The following is a 19382-nucleotide window of genomic DNA, read 5'->3' as shown; positions in this document are numbered from 1 at the left end:
GCTAAAAAGCTATCACATTGCTCATCTACACATCGAGCAAGAATACGACACAACAACAAAAACAAGAATAAAAATACAAACAAAGAGGTGTGCAATAAAAATACCCAAAAACAAACCACGATATCCTTTGGAAAGTAAACAAAACAAATAAATAATGATGAAAGCGGATGAATTGTGACTGAAGGAAGAGTTGACAGGTTTCCATGACATTACGTTAGATTAAGCCGCATGCATTTAGTACGCAATGTTCAACGGTTTGAAAACAAAAAAAAACCGAATAGCTCAATAGGTGAATCTTAAAATATTAAATAAAATGTGGTATAAACTGCTACTGATAAAAATGTGTTTGAATAAATTGATTAATAATCACAAAATATGTAGTAAGTTATATGGTTAATATTAAGCGCGAATAATAATACTTTCTAATTTTACTGTGATATTATTATTGTTTGAAAATCTCCTTCCAAGTACCAGAGATAAAATTATTTAGTTTACTGATACGTTCGCAAATACTACAAAGTATTCAAAGGTGAAGTATTCCTCGAAGATAAACCAAAGATAGCAACACAATATAAGAAACTTCGCAAATTGGCGAAGAGAAACTGGAAAGAGACCAATATGCAAACGCTCCGCAAAAAGACCAGTCCCTGCAAATGTAAGTGCCTACTTAAAAATTTTACTGCAATATTTTAACTTTGTCCTCTTGTTATTACTGTATTTCTCTATTGATTTACGTTTTTGTTTATTTATTTCAAAAATTTACGAGCGAATATTTTCTTATATCATTTTAATGCTGGGAGTTGCTAAAACAAAACGTCATGGCAAATACAACTCTGGTTGAAGTATCTGCACCTGCAGTGCACACACACATAAAAAAAAATGTATCTGACATTTGGCCACACGAAACAGTAGCAGGCAGAACATTCTGCTGCAGATACATTTGTATTCATAGTTTATTTATTAGGTGCATTTATTGTTTGACATGCAGCTGCACAGTGATTTTATTTACATTTAAGAATTAAACAGACTGAACAATTGATATTAAAGTGTGTTTAAAATAAAATAGAATAAATAAATAACATCGGGAATCCATAACATATTGAATAAGATAAATTTAATGGTTTATTCACCAAACAACTTTGAAATGCGCAAATATTGATCGCGGAACAGTTGCAACGCTTGCTGAGAAAATTTAAAAGTGAACATGTTATACTAATAGTACTCTTTGAATTATCATCTACGTTACAGAAATAGTGCATTGAGGAAAGTTTAAGTGAATCTCTAGTTATGTCCGTAATACTAATATTGAATTGCTGTTGGAAAAAATCTACACTGAAAAATCAATAAACGCAAAGGAGACACTGCGACAGCACGAAAGGAAATACATATGTATGTTCAAATGTAGATAGTGATGATGCCCGCTTCTGACGAAGGAATGCGGCAAAGTTGAATAGTTGTTACGAATTCAACTCGTAGGAACTGACGTTTATTCATGTACATATATATATATATATATATATATTATTAGCAGACAAAAGAACGAAGGAAAGCAAAATTGACAATTGCTATTTCGCCTGGACATCGTAATCATTGAATAAATATAAACAATACGTACAAGACAATGTCAACCTAGACGACAGCGAGATACTAAAGGAACCGTTTTGTTTATACTTGTGCATATGTGTGCACCCACATAGTTACATTCCTAAATATGTATGAGTGTGTATTTCTGTGACTGCCTGTCACTTCCAGACACACTACGCTACTGCCTGCAAATAATAGTACAAGCGCACCTACAATCACTCGGTCGACGGAGTGTGGGGAACCTACAATACCATTCATCTACGTACGTAGATAGACATATTTACACACATACATCTTTATGAGAAGCAAACAGTGTACGCGGTGGCTGTAGAACAATTTTGCGCTATCGACCGAATAAAATAAAATAAGCACTGCTTAAGGCAGAGGAAGCCTTCAGTTCAACACACAACGCACCCTGCAAAGGCTTGTCCCACATTAAATTGTACGAATAAATGAATATATGTATGTGAGAACAAATCAACGATTGGAGATAAACTGCAGCGGTAGCGGGTGAGCGCCGGCAATGTGGCGCTATTTGAATTCGCTGGGGATGGTATGAAGGCTGATGATGTGATCGTTGACGCCTGATTGGGTGTTAATACACACATTTATTTCAGCTTCCGAAAATGCATTCATGTGTAACAACAAAACACTTGCACATATATTGTAATAGTAAGAATAAACCACTTTGATTTTAACAATAATAGCAACATTAAGCAATAACAACAAGCAAACTAAGCAACGTACATATAATAAATAAGCCCAATTTGTAGCTCATGCAGTGAGAATTGATCAAATCAGATGAAAACGAAAGAACACAATAAAACATTCCAAATAGTCGCAGTGGAGATATTCCATAGAATCGAAAATAATAGATAACTCAAAAGCCTACAGATCGCATTTCACATATTGTCAATTTAAACACGTTACAGCAGCTTAGTCGTCACGGAACATATTGGATTTCCATCAAGAAATGTCATTGCGAGTGTAATACTCACATTAGGCAATCACCACAATAAGCTTAACAAAATAGTATTTAGCATAGTGATTGGGGTTGAGCGCGGTTGAGCGCTAAACATTGTCATCAGAGACTATGGTTAAGTCATTGGTTTCGAAACTATCGGCCGCATCATCAAATTTATCGCTCGCTTCAACGCTCTCCTCGGTTGGTGTGGGCAGCGGCGGTAGCGGTAGCGGTGTTCAGGAGACAAATTACGCAAAACGTTAGCATTTGTATTCAAATCAAATTTATTTTTATTAGTTATTTCAGCTTCATGTACTTATTTGAATTTTAATTATTTTCAACAATATTTGAGAAAATTGTTTTTATTTATTTAAAGTTTTAAATTTAGTAGCTAAACACATATGATATAGTTTAAGAATAAATTATATTGTCATAATACACTTTTTTATAATAATCAAATAGATTGAGTAAAAAATAGAAAATAAAAGTTAGATACGATAATTTTTGAGAAATGTATCCAACCGTTGTTGTAATTTATAACTTGAATAAATTTCATTTTCAAATAATAGATCGCAATGATCCAGGTCGATTTTTCGGCGATGGCGTTCAATTCAAAGCGAAGCTTATTGGCATACTTGAGGTGGGGGAGGCGCGCGGTGATCGAATGTGCCAAGAAGCTCTGCAAGATCTTAAAATAGCCATACGCGCAGCCGGCGAACATAAACAACGCATAACGATACACGTGACAATCGATGGGCTGAGACTCCGCGATGAAAAAACAGGAGATTCTCTGTATCATCATCCGGTGCACAAAATATCCTTCATTGCGCAGGATATGACCGATTCACGAGCGTTTGGCTATATATTTGGCTCACCGGACAGCGGACACCGTTTTTTCGGTATAAAGACTGACAAAGCGGCTAGTCAGGTAGCGATTCAATTGTTTAAATAACTAATAACTTGAAATAACTAAATTATTTTCACTATTTCAAGGTCGTACTGGCAATGCGCGATCTCTTTCAGGTTGTTTTCGAATTGAAGAAGAAAGAAATCGAATTGGCGCGGCAGCAAATACAATCGAAATCCATACATGAACATCAGCTTGCCTCATTGTCGTCGCTTAAGTCCGCCGCTGGCGGTATTGGAACCGGCTTGAGTGCTCATAACGATCTTAGCAGCAGTGGAGGTGGCGGGGGTGGTAGCACGCTGTCCATGTTAAGTGGTATCGGTGGGCAAAGTCGTGCAATAGCCTCAAATAGATTGGGTGTTAATTTGGATAACAAAGGAGCAGCGAAAGAGGTTTTGCGTACAAAGCACAATTAACTGCATATTTTAAAACTTACAAATACGTCTTTTTTAGATGTCACCTGAATCCGTAGCCGATTTGGTTGATTTGGAGCAAGAGTTAAGCTCTTTGCAACGCGGCATCACACAAATGGAACGCATTACACCCAATGAGCCAGGGCAACCTGCAGTAGCCGGCGTCTCTGGGAAGTCAGTTAACGAAGACGATCCTTTTGGAGACTCATTTACCAACTTTCCCGTAAGCAACTGCATGGTTTTATCCTTTATTGTACTACTAATCAGGCATTCGGTTTGTTTCAGACTTACAATCTCTTACCTCCTCCAGAATCGGGACGCTCACGACATAAGCCCACTAAGGCGGTTGATACGACAGTAAATCAAACAACAACATCAGTGAGCGCTGGTCAAAATGTTACTCTCTCCTCCTTACTTTCGACTGCAGCGGTTTTGAACACTTCAACCGGCACTCTGCAACAAGACGACGACGACACTTGGCTGCATGAACTGGACCAGCAAAACGATGTATTTGACACTTCAAAAGCCGGCAGTATGAGCATAGGTGTCGGTCTGCCAATGGCACCACTGGCCCCGAGCGAATCAACGTCGACACCTACACAACAATTAAGCGAACATTCGACACTCGTCGATGTTGAAGTTGCTGCCAATGCTGCAACCAACGCGAACATGCAACCGTCTGGCGGAGCTGCGACATCGACCTCAGCATCCAATTTGGGCGTCACATCGTCTTCGCCGACACCAATTTTGGGCGATGGACCGCCACAAGCAGCTGCGAGTGCTGCAGTGAAGTCAGGTACATTGGAAGAGAATTTTTTGGAAATACTTACTTTTAACGAACTCATGGTTTATTTAATTAACTCCTGTAAAAGTTTGCCTAAGTTGTTTCTAACGGTTTCGGGTATTGTGTTGTAATTATAGCATGTAATTTGTGTCTAATGTACGGATCTGTTGCGAATTATTTCGAAATTATGTTAACTAAGTTGCCTAAGACAAAATCCAGTTAATATTTTTCGCTATTTTATTTGTGAGAAAATGTGGCCCACAACCGACTAACTTCCAATATTATTAGCAGTTTAAATATTGTCGAAAAATTAAAAATGATATCGTACAAATGATTTGCCAGTTTGCCACAGATCCATATCAGTTAATAACATGTATGTTTGGTTTCTATGATTGTGTTTGTTTCGTCAGTTATGTTTGATTATTAGTGTGGCCCGCTTATTCCCGTAACTAAACACTCCATAGCATTGTCATTCCCTCTCGCTTTCGGCAAAGGGGCAATTTCACTGATTCATCACTTTTTCCCATGTGTTAGATGCTTTTACAGATTTGGATCCATTAGGCACGGGTCGTACACGTCCCTATGTCGATAAGAAATACTTCTTCCAGGAGCTTAAAAACCCACCCAAAAAAGTTCTCAACGACCTGTCTTCAGGTGGAAACGGCACTGTAGACATAACGGCTACAGGTGTTCACTACACGGCCGCCTCGGCGGTGGTCGATGAGTTTCTGAGCAAAGAGGGTCTCTTCGAGGATGCTCTAACCGCTAGTATGGATGAGCAAGGCGCAGTGGCTCAGCAGACGCAACAGCCACAGCTGCAATCGGCGCAGCATACACATCATTCTCTATCAGCACCACTAAATATTACTAACACCACTCATGCATCAGGTATAGCCGGCTTAAAAACAGCCTTAAACACTAACAAAACAGTAGCTAATATAACGGCGTCTGCAACAGCAGCAACAACAACTACAACAACTTTACTAATCGGTGTGCGCGCACCACCATGCACAGTGAACATATGCACCTGCACTATAAGCAGTACGAAATACACGAGCACCGCTTCTAATGTTGTTGTACCCAGACTAACGAATACTAACCACCAACTAGCGTCTAGCAACAGTTTACTAACAACCTCTACCTACTCTACTAATTCCACAACAGCTTCTACTTTAAAAATGCACCATTACCAGCCGACTTTATCATCGGCAACGTCTTCGTGCACTACAACAACCATACCCACTAATCTCCATTTAAATCATTACACTTTAGACTCCACGGCGACTGCTGCTGGAACAACTGACGATGTTGTGATGATGCCGCGTGACACCGATCCTTTCTCACCCACACGTAAGAAGAGTGATCCATTTCAGGAGGGCGGTGACGTGTTTGCCAAATTGGACCCATTCGAATTTGAATTCAACAGCGGTGACGCAACAACCCAACGTAGCTCTCCAACCGCCAGCGCGGAGGCTTGTCGTCCAGTGGATGTCTTTAATGGTCCGCTACAAGTTAGCTTGCCTCCGGAGAGCAGCCTTTCTCCCACGTCAGCACAGCCGCTGAACACAGCAGCGCAATGGCGTGCTGATGTAGCGCGCTTAGAGCGTCAAATGAACGAACCAGTAGCAGCGATGGGCAACGGAAGTGCCATAACGGCAGTTGGTGTCAATAGCACGGTGCGTTTGAGGCCCACACCTTCGGGGCAGGTCTCATCGGTTGGCCAACCTACTTCCGTATTTAAGCAGCAAACAGCGGACGTAATATCGAGCATTAGCAATAAGAAGATGCCACACTTATTTGGACAGGCACGTTTCTCCAAGCGTGAATCGAATAGTATTAATATGTGCCGTTTACAGGAGAGCGACTCACTAAGCGAGAATGAGGCGGCACCAGAGCCACCACCACGTCCCGATTCAGCATTACATGCGGAGCCGCCGCCATTGCCGCCCAAGAAACAGTTCAACGATATTGTTATACGCCCGCGTGTGACCTCAGGTAATGCGGTGCCTTCCAGCGTCGTGCCGATGTCTGTGACTAGTCGTTATGAGTTCGTTAATACGACGTCAAAGTCGTTACGCGGCGCTAATTCCGAAGTTCCACCGATACCATTGCCATCACGTCGTGTTGGTCGCTCTGATGGCATCTATCCTGGGCCTGGTCGACCGCGTAAGCCTGGACATACCGACGATGATTACTTGGCGCCGATTAGTGGTATCGGTAGCATTGCGAGTGCAGTTGCGGGAGATGTGCCACCACTCCTGCCACCTCCAACGCAAATCTCAACACGCAGCCGTGCACAACGCCAGCATTCGCTTTCTAAGCCACAGGATATCTACGAGAATAAATTGGAGATTTTGCAACAGCAGCAGCAACAACAACAGCAAAAACGACAACAAGCGCTAACTGATGGTGGCGCTGACCCAAACGTGCCAACAGCGTCTTTCATGCCCGACATCACACTAAGCCAGCTAATGACTCTAAGTTTGGATGAGCTGGCAGTGAAGTTGAATGTGCCGGTGAGCAAGCTGAGCACAATGACATTGGTAGAACTTACATCGTATCTCTCCGAGTTCATTGAGAAGTCAAGACCACAGCGGGAGCAAGCGCTAGCAAGCCATATGAGTCCTCTGCCGATGCGTCGTGTAGAAATGTCATCCATCAATGCGGAATCATCCCCTCTGTCGACTCAATCAACAGTTTTTAAGGTGAACTTTGATCAGCAAGCGACATTTGTGGCAAAATTCGATGATACATTTGGCGAGGACTTCTCCACTCATATCGCCGATGAGCAAGCGCAAGACGCTTTTGCCAATTTCGAGCAGTTTAATGAGCCACCCGTTGTACCGCCTCCAATATACACGGACACCAGCCAAAGTGCACCGCTTGTACCATCAGCAGATCGATATGCCGTTTTCCGTGAGATCATCGATAAAGAGCTGCAAGAGCAACAGGAAAACGCGGACCTCATTGGCGAAGTGATTAACGAAAACGAAGACATCAGCGGCAGCATCAAATCTGCAACTGATGTTGGAGGCATGGCTGCCGTAGTAGATGACATTGGTGCGCACTTCGAAGCTAACTTTGATGATGACGATTTTCTAACGGCATCTGGGGGTCCACAAGTGCAACCACCAAAGATTGATACGAAAATAACCGAAGTAGTGGCACAAGCAAAGGATCGGTACGCTGCACTTCGCGACATAATTCTTGTCGAAAACCTTTTCGACAATAAGAGGCCAGCAGCTTTGCAGGCATCTCAGGAGTTCCCCGAGTTCAGTGACGAGTTCAATGAAGATCAAGATCAAGATCTTAAGCATATAATGGATGGACGCCCCAGTAGTAGTAGACCCGACCGTTTAGGTTTAGTAGATAGTCGCGGATTACCAGCGGAGCCTTCCTCTTCCGCATTGACCGTCGAAGATGACGACGAAGATGATGATGGCGGTGGCGAAAGTAGTTTGGACAGCAATGATAAAGAAACTGGAGTGACTGGTGTTGCACAAGATAAATACGAAAAGCTGTCGACATCCACGCAACAATTGGATGGTGAAAAATCTGATAAGCTAGATTTGAATGGCAGCCAACCCGAACGCTGCGCCTCACAACCTTCGCCGAATTTATTGAGTGCCAAACAGGATAATAAATTCCTAACAGTGGCGGGCAGCAGCGGACTTTCATCTTCCAAGGATGATTTGGAAATTGATGAACTTATGCAACGTGCCATATCTAATTTATCTTTGGATTCTCGCGAACGCATCTCACCGGCGAATTCAGCGACCAATATGCCAACAGTAATTGTGACATCAGGCAACTCTATAGCTTTGCCACGCCCGAATGCCACGCTCTCGTCTCAAGCGCAGTTCAATGACGTGAGCACTTCACCTATACCCCTACAGAAGTCGCCGATACCAGGCGTTGCCCAGCAGCAACAAAGGTCACCACTATGCAAATCGCCACAGGCATCACCAGTCTTATCCCAACTATCCGCTGTCTCGAACCTAATTGACACAGCCACAAAACAAATTAACATCGGCAGCAGTTTGCAACAAGAACCCGAAGTAAAACATTCTAAGGAGTTTTGGGCGACTTTCGACTCACCTAAGCCAAATATCGAAAAAGTAGATAAACGCGGAAGAGCAGCCGCGAAGTCAACAGTGAAGAATTCATTGTTACATTTACCACCTCCGCCGCCTTCGAACACCTCGCAGAACGATACAGCGGAATCACCATGTTCGTCTGATCCACGTGATTATGGTTGGAGTAAGAGTGCAGGGGTCAGCCGTCGATGGCCAAAGAAAGAACGTCATCAGACCTCGTCTTCATCTCGCGATATCAGTCCATGCGATGATGAGCCGTCTGATTTTCAAAAGCCAAAACGCATTCCTAGTGGAGTGCCCGCAATACCACCGCCATCATCAGATCGGCATGGGTACTACGTGAGACATACCCGCCGTTTGAACTCCTGTGATGAGGACTATGAGTAAGTACCGTTGAACTTCTCAAAACAATCAATTTTCCATAGATATGAATGTTTGTAATCACTTCTTATTCTTTTGACAGCTACGAAGAGGAATTCAATACACGACGTGATCATCGTAAACTAAAGCCAGGACTTTCGCGTAGCCGAGATAACTTCGATTTAGGTGAATATATTTGATGTATGGATTTAAAGTGTTTATCTAAACACGTTATTCTTCTTTCAGAATCTCCTAGTTGGTATCGTCATGCTCCACACCACACCTGGTCGCCGCAGGATATGGAGCAAGCAGCTGGTATGCGCGCTCGCGCTTTTGAACGTAGCGCGTATGAACGCACCACATACGGACCGCCTATCTACGACAAACGCGGCGTTGCGTTGCCGCCCAATGCATCATCTAGTTATGATCGTCGTAGTGGTTACGACAAACGCAGCAAATATTATCGTGATTACGCACGTCCAAATTACGATTTTGATGATTACGGAGATTCGCCTCATGATCGTTATCGCGATGCAGGAAGTTTTGAGAAACCAAAAGTTGGACGACGTTCCGACTATGAAAATATTTACGATGAGCGTCGCTCTCCTATGAGTGGAATAATCGGTAGTAGTGGAGGTGGCAGCAGTGGTTATAAGACACGTGGTGGGGATTACATGTACGATAGAGATCGTAAATCCTTCGATCGTGAAAGTGTCGAATCTTTTGAGAGCGCAACTCGACGTCGGCGTAGTTTCGGAAGTGGCGATGTGTATGGAAGTATGGAAAGCCACGAGGAATTTCGTGAACGTTATGGACCGGAGAAAACACGTTCTCTGCGAAAGGGTATGAAGTTGCGGGCTACAGGCGATATTGACTACGAGCAAGATTCGGAGAATGATTTTCATCAGCGCACACGCATGAGCAGCGGTGGAAATAGTATTAATGTTCCAGATACGCGCAGTTTACAGCGTCCGAGCCAATTGATATCGGGTAATACGGGAAGCAATATGAGCATGGGACCTGGACAGCCACGAGCACGTAAAAGTAGCGGTTCCAGTCCTTGGGATGGTGAAGGTAAGGAACATAAACCTCTTTACTGTGAATCTCTTTTTAATGGGTTTTCTCTTAAAGAGCCACCGTTACCAGGTCAAAAATCCTGGAAACGTCCCACAAGTGCTGCCGACTCAGAACGACGACTGGCCGAAAGTAGACGGGTAGCCGTACTCGGACAGACACCCTCCGGCTCTGATGGCGAAAAGGATCGCAGGTAAATGTTGGTTTGAGCAGTTGTAGCGCTGATTTTTTTTTATACTACATTACTTCTCTTCAGGTTCCGCAAAAAGCAACGCTCTCGTGGCAAAGATATTCCTTATAGCGCTTCGGGTCTACCACCGTCCAATTCTAGTAGTCGATATAGTGGCACTGTTGCCGCAACAACTCATCCTCGTGACAATTACGATTATATAACATATGACGATGACGATGTCGACGATGAGGAAGACTATGCGGATGAGGATTATGACGAGCCGCCAACAGATGAGGATAAATTCGAACGCTTGAATAGGCGTCGCCATGAAATGCATCAACGCATGCTGGAGAGCGAACGGAGACAGCATTCTATGGGGAAAGTGCCCATTAGTTCCCTTAAATGCAGTGCTCCGACGGCTGCAACAAAGAAATATCCCACAAGGAGCGGCGAATATGATTTCGACGATTATGAACAATCTCCAACATCGCGTTCGAATGCCAGCGCAAGCATGGCAAGCGCCGCCAGCTCTTATATAGCCACAACTGGTGTTGGTGGCAGCACTGGAAGTGCTACGAAATTTAGTTTTGATGGTGGCTTTGAATCGGACTTCAACCAAAGCTCTCCCCCACCGGCACCCGCTGGCACTGCGTCCAGTTGCAATTCTACGCCCGCAGCCACCACAGCGAGCGCATGCGTTACACCGGCAACCAAATCGTCCTTCCGCTTCTCGAATGACTTTTCCGAACGGGAAAAATTGCATGGCTTTCCACAAAACTCCACCAGTGTAAGCAGCTCACAACAGTTGGATTTGGACAGTACGCAATCGCCAGCCCCGCATGTAATGCCCCCGATCATCACACAAAAATTACGTTTCGATGATAATGTAAAAGTTTCACAATTCGACGATGCTGCTTTCGAAGATGACTTCTCGAATGCACAATTCGATTTCGAAAAGGAGGACCAATGGCACGCGGACTCATTGCAAAGCGCCAGCAGCGCAGCACTCATGACAACCGCTGCAAAAAAACACAATCTGCGAAATAGCAAACTGCAACAGAGACAAGAATTGATCAAGAAATCTGAATCCATTAACATTTTCGGCAAAAAATCGGAGGATCCTTTCGAGGACGATGAGTTCTTCAAGGCACCGGGCGGAGAAAGCCTATTAGCCAACAATAATAACAACAACAGCAACGAACAGCAGTTGAGTAAGCCAGGTGCGGGCAACGGTAGCGGATTTCAATGTGACGACGACTTCAACTTTGCCAAATTCGACGAAAATATGTGATTTGATCAATTGTTTGCAAGGAACGCCCGAACTGAGCCTGTAACAAAACAACAAAAACAAACGGCAAATATTAGTGACCCTCTGAGCGTTGAAGTTCTAGGCGATTGCCACGAAGCTGCGCAACGGAATCGTGTTAAAGGCATTACCACGAAACGACAAAGCGACGAGGAAGACGAAGATGATAATTATGCAGAGATCAATGTGATTGCCGATCATGATTACTATTATATAACCAATTTAAATGATTACTACTATCAGCAGCAGCAGGAACAACAAAAGCAACAACAAATTCAAACGCAACTACAACAATCGAACAGTTCGGCCGCACTTTGTGCGATCGCTGCTGACCATGCTGTGTATGGTAACGGGATTGTGCGCAAAGAAAACGATTTTCTCACGCAAAGGCATCACCAACAACAACATCAACAACAATACGAAAGCCTTAAAGGGACTCTGCTGCGGAATACGAAAAAGTGTCGACGTAAAATTGTTTCCCTAAATTTTCTAATGAAAAACTTGATTATGTACCGCCTCAAATATGACATTCTATAGGAGGAGCATATGCGGTTAATGCTTGTATTTACAAATATGTGTAATCAGTCATACTCATATACATAAATGTAACGCCCAAATATGCTTTATGACGGCAAAGTTATCGGACAGTCTTTCCTTGCCCCTACAAGCTTTTGCTGTTTCGCGAATTCATTTGAGGCAATGTGTAGTTGATTTTTGTTTTCCTAATTTATACTCACCAATTGTTTGTAAATAATGCAACCGAATTGTAAACAAAAGTACTCATCGCATGTCGCTGCTAATTCTATGTGGCATACTAGAATAATCATATGTATTTCAGTCTGAGCGCTGCTTTCATTTCAGATTGTGCTTTCATAATCTGGGTTGTAATTAAACTGTGTTATTTTTTCATTATGCTTATTATTTTATTAATTTGGCTAATAGCAATAAGTATTCAGAATTCTGGCGGCGTGAGTGTGCGTGTATATAATGATAATGAAATCAAATTAAATAAATAAGCAATGTTTATGTATCTTTATATATCTATGTGTACATATATACATATTTAGTTAACACAAACAAACATGCATACATATGGTATACCCACATGTTGATGTGTGTTGGTGAGAATCGATGTAAAGGTGAAATACTCCGAGGCGAGGTGTTGATGCAACAACATTATAACGGCAAACGAAATGTTATCAGGTTGAAAAACGTAAAACTAAATTAATTAATGCAATTACATACCTACATATACATATACTATTATAAACTAGCGACAAGAGAATATGATGAAAAGCCATAGTTCCAAGTATCCAAACATCACTCAGTTAGAAAAACTACAATAAATAATGAATAATGAAATCTAGTTAAAATCATTGCAACTTAAATCTAAATTAGTCGTACATACATACATATATACATACATACATACATGCATATAGCTCGCGGTACATAACGAAAAGAATTGAACAAAAACTGGCGCACTGTTAAACTAACACAACAACAATAACAATAGCAACTTATTAACTAATTAAAAAAGTTAAAAATTTTAGATTTTCTTTAAACAATTCACCAAAGTGTTTGCAGATATTGAATCTTACTGAAAAACACACACAATCCAACCGACATTGCCGATGTTAATTCGGAAAATATTAAAAATAATTAAAATTAGAGTTATGCTAATAAGAAACTAAAATGAAGATTACGATTATGATTATAGGCGAGTAGTTACGAACAAAATTATGCTTACATACGTACATAAAACACTCATAAGCTCTTAAATTAAGTAAATCTAGTTAATTAATATTACTTATATTATGTAATGAACTAAAAAGTAAAAAGCAGAGGTAAAAAAAAAACGAACAATACATGCAAATAAACAATATACATATATAACTAATAATAACTGTAATATATCTATATATGTGTGAAACTACTATACTTACAAATATGTATACCGATTATATATGAAATTAAGTCATGGCAATATGAATGGAAATTGATGCATACTCACTCACGTGTAAGACGACGATACGCGACTGCGTCCAAGCGAAGGCAGTATTTCTTTTGTTTGTTTTAAGAAGATCGAAAAAAGCATAAAGCATGTAACGACAAATATACATACTTATTAAGAACAAATATACAGTATCTAAATTAAATTCAACTGTCGAGCGTTATTTTTTTCAAATAGTACTGTTATACTACGCAACATGCTGCACGGGGCGTATAATAGTTTTGTATACATAGCGGCTGTATATTCATACATATATCAAAAACAAATCAAGCACCGAATCGATTTGTGAGTAAGTGTCTTTCCGCAGAAATAAATTAATTGTGTGCAGAGTGTTAATGAGTCGAGCGCTTAGGTAATGTCCGGTTGAATTCTGTGACCGAACTTCGAGATAGGGGTCACACTGAATAGTCTTTCTGAATCCAGAATATTCCTATAGTTAAAGCTCATAAGACATCATAATCAACAAAGCGCCTTAAACCCAATATTTATCTTCCCAGGTATTTATTTTCTATTTCGGGTAATTCACCCGCATGGCTAAAAAATTCGCAACCAAATTATTTTACATTACGTTTTGATGCTACAATACACATGCCTTTACACAGGACCAATAAGATGAATATGCTTGTTACTGATTTGCCTCAAGATCAGATTTGTTCACGACTCCAAAGTTTTGTCTGGTAATTTTTTCCATGATGATAAACAATTGAACAACAAGATTGCTTGAAATTTTCTGTTTCCCATAGAATCACGGCCACGGAATCGTTGAAAATGTTGCCGAAGTGTTTTGGGGAGTCTACTTAATCACGAACAGAAGTATTTGAGTGGCGCGAAGAACTCAATGAAGGTTGTGAAGTCATTGAGACTTGCCTCATGCGAGCCCTCGACTAGCCTCTCTTAATGACGAAAACATAGAAATAGCTAAAGAAACAGTGCTTCAATGCCATCATATTGGCATTAGAAATATAACAGGGGGTCTCTAATGGATCATCAAAACACATTTTGACTTTTTAGCTAAACGCGAAATGAGAGTCATTGTTTTGTCACCGTATTCTCCAGACTTGACTCCTGGATCATATTTTGTTTTCCAAACTAAAATATCAGCTTTGTGAAATGCACCATAAACAAATAACTGCTGAGCAGACTTCACACAAATATATAAAAGGTTGTACTAAAGTAGGAAAATATTTTTTATCATTCGGTTTGCGCGCACAGTTTAAAAGAACCTGTCCGGGTCAAACTTTTAGTTCACTGCGAAACTATCGAATGTTCGGCTCCGTTCGTGCCTTGCTCGTTTTAGGTTGTTTAAAATTTTAGGAAAATTACGCAGAAGCCTCATAGTATAGTAAAACTTATTTAATAATGCATTCCAATAAAATGTTTAATACACACGTTACAAAGTCAATGTCGAAAAACATGCTTTTGGTATTTTTGGTAGTTGTACTACTAACAAAACAGCTAATGGTAACTGTGCACAAATATTTACGCTATCCGCGCTGCATAATAAATAGAAAGGGCACCAGAAATAGTTGGGGAAACAAATAACTAGCGTAAAAACACACACTCAAACGTATCTGCATGTGTGAGTGTTAACCATACGGTTTTCATGGACAAGCCTTCTGCAATGCAGTGCCACGGCAGAACACACTCTTGCCTCCAATACCTTCTTCGCTATAAAAAGCATGAGCATTCCATTATCAGATATCAAAAACATTCGCAAGCTCAACGTGAAGACATCTCAAGTAGTCCGAAAAAAACCATAAAACCCTTTCAAAATGTTCAAATACGTAAGTGATACCGTTGACTTAATTAGTGAATCATTAAAATAACCAAACAATTATCTTTGAAACTTTTCTAGGCCGTTGTAATCTTTGCTGCCATCGCCTGCGCTGCCGCTAAACCTCACATCCTTGCCGCTGCTCCTTTGGCCATCGCCGCTCCGGCGCCTATCATCACCGCCACCAGCAGTCAAGTTGTCGCACGTAACCACAATGGCATCGCTTTTGCTCCAGTGGTGGCTCCGGCCCCCATCGCCCCAGTAGCTGCTGCTCCATTGGCCGCACCAATTGCCCCTCTTGCCGCCCCAGCATCTTTGATCGCACGCTACGCTGCCGCTCCCGCACCACTTCTGGCCCGCTACGCTGCTGCTCCCTTCGCTTACCCCGGCCATTTGGCTTCGTACGCTTCCCCTGCTGCCTTCTCGTATGCCCCCGCGTACGCACCAACTCTGCGTTATGCCGCTGCCGCCCCTGCTCCAGTTGTGTGGTAAAAAAGAACAACCAACGAAATTCTAAAGATAGACTGTGATAGTTTTTAAGCGATTGAAAAATACTACTGAAATATAAACGACTAACTGATAATTACTCGAAGTGGTTTTGCATTCTAATCTATCATTGTAGGTATTAAAACTTCAGCTTAATTTTGGAGTACTTGTAATGTCCAAACTTCAAATTGTATACAAGCATTTTTCTGCTACCGGCTTATAAAGGAGTCCTAATATAAAAGAACTTCTTATGGTTGAGCACAAAATCAAACTCTTTTCAACAAGCAAAATTTAGCCTTTGGATCTTTCTCTATCATCACTCCATCCTTTCAGACGTGAGCTTTGTTATTGTTTCATAGTATTATTAAGCCATTCGATTTGGTCATATCACTCACTTATGTATGTTAACTTACATACATACGATATCATATAGCTTTGATAACAGTCAACAATGAGTCTAATACAGAACATTCCTTTAATTTAAAAAATTCTCAACAAGAAATTTCCGTCTCATTATCATAATCCGATATTTACGACATAAAATTGTCTTATTAGATAAATAAGAGCTAGGGGTCTAAACTGATTTTCCATATGTTTTACACAGAAACATTTTGTCGTCAGAAAAAGGTGTTCATTTAATTTTGTTTAAATATCACTCAAATTTTTACTATTTTAAGATGAGGGCTGCCTCATATTATATTAGGGTTACTATTCGTGCCAGGGTTTACTTCGATATCTTCATAACTGCATAACTAATCTATTTAGAAGTAGAACTAGGGCTAGGTTTGATTGATTTATCTAAGTCATAACTGATCGTTATCGTTATTATCGAAATTATTCTCATTCCTCCAATTCACACAAATAAGAATACTTATTGTTGGTTTTTTGAGTGCCCCAATTATCCAGATGTGTTCTTACACTTTTGTCAGAAAATGGAAACGAGGTTCGTAATTCTGGAAATATTAATGGCAATCTCCCATATTTCACTGTTTTAATGCTTGCAAAACATTTATTAAAGCAGGCTTGCAGGGAACTGTCACTAAAGAACATAATTATATCTGTGGCATGGTTTAAGGGTTGCGAATATCAGAAATCTACTCCCATCTTTTAATGTGGAGATTTATATGTAAATAACTTAATTTTGGAATTGTTGATTGAAGAATTTAATTGAGGAAACAACTGACTATGACGTATTACCAGTGCTCTGTGATAACGCAGATTGAAAACAAGAAAAAATGTTAACTTAGGCTGCACCCAAACTATAACATCCTTTAGAGGTGCATTTCTTTTAGCAACTATATGTATAATTAAATTTGAAAACGTAAATACTATAATAGTCCGATCTGAACAATATGTTCCGAAATTGTAGCGTTGCCTTGGACAATAAGACATGCTAAATTTCGTGAAGATATCTTCCCTGCAAGCCACCTATCGGTTAAATCACCGGTTAATTACCCCTTCATCCCTTCTTTTTGCAAAGGCCTTATGAGTTGCCTCGTGTGTATGGGTTAGTTTCCGCGCTAATTCTTTCAATGTATTGCAGTTTCGGTAGCCGTGACTTGCTGGGATGTGTTCCGTACAAGAACTTGAGTTTAAGTGATCAATTTGTATGTCAGCCATATCCTATAATCATCCGATATTGGCGGTTCTGACAAAAAAAGAGAGGGGAGAAAAGAAAGGTATGCAAAATTTCGATATATCAAAAACTCTGACTAATTCGTGTATATACAAACAGACAGACTGACATGGATAAATCGACTCAACTTGTCACGCTGATCAGTTATATATATATTTTAAGAGGTATCCGACGTTTCCTACTGGGTGCTACAAATTTTTTGGCAAACTTCATAGACTCCTTTCAGAATATAATAAGATAAAAATAAAGGAAATAGTATAACTAAGAGTATTTAGGAAAGTTCCCCTAGAACGCTAATTAGCTTTTGTTATTTGTTAATTCTTTTAAATTACTACCGAATAACGTCGTAAAGATTAAAGAAGCCACTTCGAGTAATTATCAGTTAGTCGTTTATATTTCAGTAGTATTTTTTAATCGCTTAAAAACTATCACAGTCTATCATTAGAATTTCGTTGGTTGTTCTTTTTTACCACACAACTGGAGCAGGAGCGGCAGCGGCATAACGCAGAGTTGGTGCGTACGCGGGGCCATACGAGAAGGCAGCAGGGGAAGCGTACGAAGCCAAATGGCCGGGGTAAGCGAAGGGAGCAGCAGCGTAGCGGGCCAGAAGTGGTGCGGGGGCGGTAGCGTAGCGTGCGATCAAAGGTGCTGGAGCGGCAAGAGGGGCAATTGGTGCGGCCAATGGAGCAGCAGCTACTGGGGCGACGGGGGCCGGAGCCACTACTGGAGCAAAAGCGATGCCATTGTGGTTACGTGCGACAACTTGACTGCTGGTGGCGGTGATGATAGGCGCCGGCGCGGCGATGGCTAAAGGAGCAGCGGCAAGGATGTGAGGTTTAGCGGCAACGCAGGCGATGGCAGCAAAGATTACAACGGCCTAGAAAAATTACACAGATATATATTTTTGTTATTTTAATGATTCACTAATTAAGTCAACGGTATTACTTACGTATTTGAACATTTTTAAAGGTATTGTGGTTTTTTCGGATTACTTGAGATGTCTTTACGTTGAGCTTGCGAATGTTTTTGATATCTGATAACGGTGAGCTCAAGTGTTTTATAGCTAACAAAATTGGCTAAACAGAATTGTGGTCTCAAGTCCACGGTCTCAATTGCAAGAGGGCTTGTCCCTGAGAAAACTTCAGCGCATACGCAACGAAACAGACATACCAATGTCTTTTTTTAAGCGAGCGTTTTGTGTTTTCCCTAAAACCAAACCTGTGTCTACGACGCTACTTTGGTATGCAGCGTCGGTAGCGGATTTGTGAAGACCAGCTAACAAACATTCGTATAAGTGCGTGTGTGTGTATAGATGAAATGTAGTAAAATATTATTGGGTCGTTCACTAAGTAATTTAGTTTTTTTTGTGGAATTTAAACACGATTTTTTTAATTTAAATGCTTTCAGCAATCTCTCGAGTGTTTATGCGATGATTTGCATCTACCAACGACTATATTTTATCCAAATTAGCCTTGCAGGACGTAGTGCATCTTCAAGATCGAAATATTCGATGAAATTTGTGAAAAAATAACAATCAAATTTGGTATCTTCTTGACTTATATTGAAGACCATAAACTTAGTATTACTTTTACGTCTATATTTTAGACCTTGTCAGCCAAAATTATATTAAAAACATTTTCAAATGAGATATATGTATATCAACTCAACCGAAGAGTACAAATTTAATATATATTGAGTTGATGTGGAAAATCGGAAATCATAATATTAGGGATATGAGGTTAAGACCAAGGTATATATTCTAATTCACAATTTTTAAGAAAACTTGTTTATTTAATTTCATTAATATATCA

At 40.7% G+C, this 19382-nt stretch overlaps 3 protein-coding genes across 4 annotated transcripts; 2 read left to right on the top strand and 1 right to left on the bottom strand.

Moving 5' to 3' along the window:
* Positions 1 to 893: 893 nt before the first annotated feature.
* On the top strand, positions 894 to 13825 carry Dab (DAB adaptor protein). 2 transcript variants are annotated; one of them, XM_036364182.2, is made up of 10 exons: positions 894 to 2807; positions 3118 to 3476; positions 3542 to 3847; positions 3909 to 4091; positions 4154 to 4664; positions 5187 to 9132; positions 9213 to 9295; positions 9356 to 10183; positions 10241 to 10382; positions 10440 to 10589. In XM_036364182.2, the coding sequence occupies exons 1-9, from the start codon at positions 2678 to 2680 to the stop codon at positions 10378 to 10380; spliced, it is 6486 nt and encodes a 2161-aa protein (XP_036220075.2). In that variant the 5' UTR covers positions 894 to 2677; the 3' UTR covers positions 10381 to 10382; positions 10440 to 10589. The 2 variants fall into 2 exon arrangements, with proteins under 2 accessions (XP_036220075.2, XP_036220076.2); XM_036364183.2 differs by having other exon boundaries at positions 895 to 2807; positions 10241 to 10376; positions 10440 to 13825.
* Positions 13826 to 14856: 1031 nt separating this feature from the next.
* On the top strand, positions 14857 to 16035 carry LOC106625603 (cuticle protein 12.5-like). Its single transcript, XM_014245435.3, has 2 exons — positions 14857 to 15459; positions 15531 to 16035. The coding sequence occupies exons 1-2, from the start codon at positions 15448 to 15450 to the stop codon at positions 15939 to 15941; spliced, it is 423 nt and encodes a 140-aa protein (XP_014100910.3). The 5' UTR covers positions 14857 to 15447; the 3' UTR covers positions 15942 to 16035.
* Positions 16036 to 17962: 1927 nt separating this feature from the next.
* LOC118681131 (nematocyst expressed protein 3-like) lies at positions 17963 to 18593 on the bottom strand. Its single transcript, XM_036364638.2, has 2 exons — positions 18521 to 18593; positions 17963 to 18448 (listed from the first exon to the last, which is right to left on the bottom strand). The coding sequence occupies exons 1-2, from the start codon at positions 18530 to 18532 to the stop codon at positions 18038 to 18040; spliced, it is 423 nt and encodes a 140-aa protein (XP_036220531.1). The 5' UTR covers positions 18533 to 18593; the 3' UTR covers positions 17963 to 18037.
* Between the last annotated feature and the right edge of the window lie 789 nt (positions 18594 to 19382).

This window comes from Bactrocera oleae, chromosome 6 (genome assembly GCF_042242935.1).
Source record: "Bactrocera oleae isolate idBacOlea1 chromosome 6, idBacOlea1, whole genome shotgun sequence".
Classification (NCBI taxonomy): domain Eukaryota; kingdom Metazoa; phylum Arthropoda; class Insecta; order Diptera; family Tephritidae; genus Bactrocera; species Bactrocera oleae.
The sequence above is the reverse complement of the archived record's forward strand: the minus strand, read 5'-3'. Positions and strand labels throughout refer to the sequence as shown.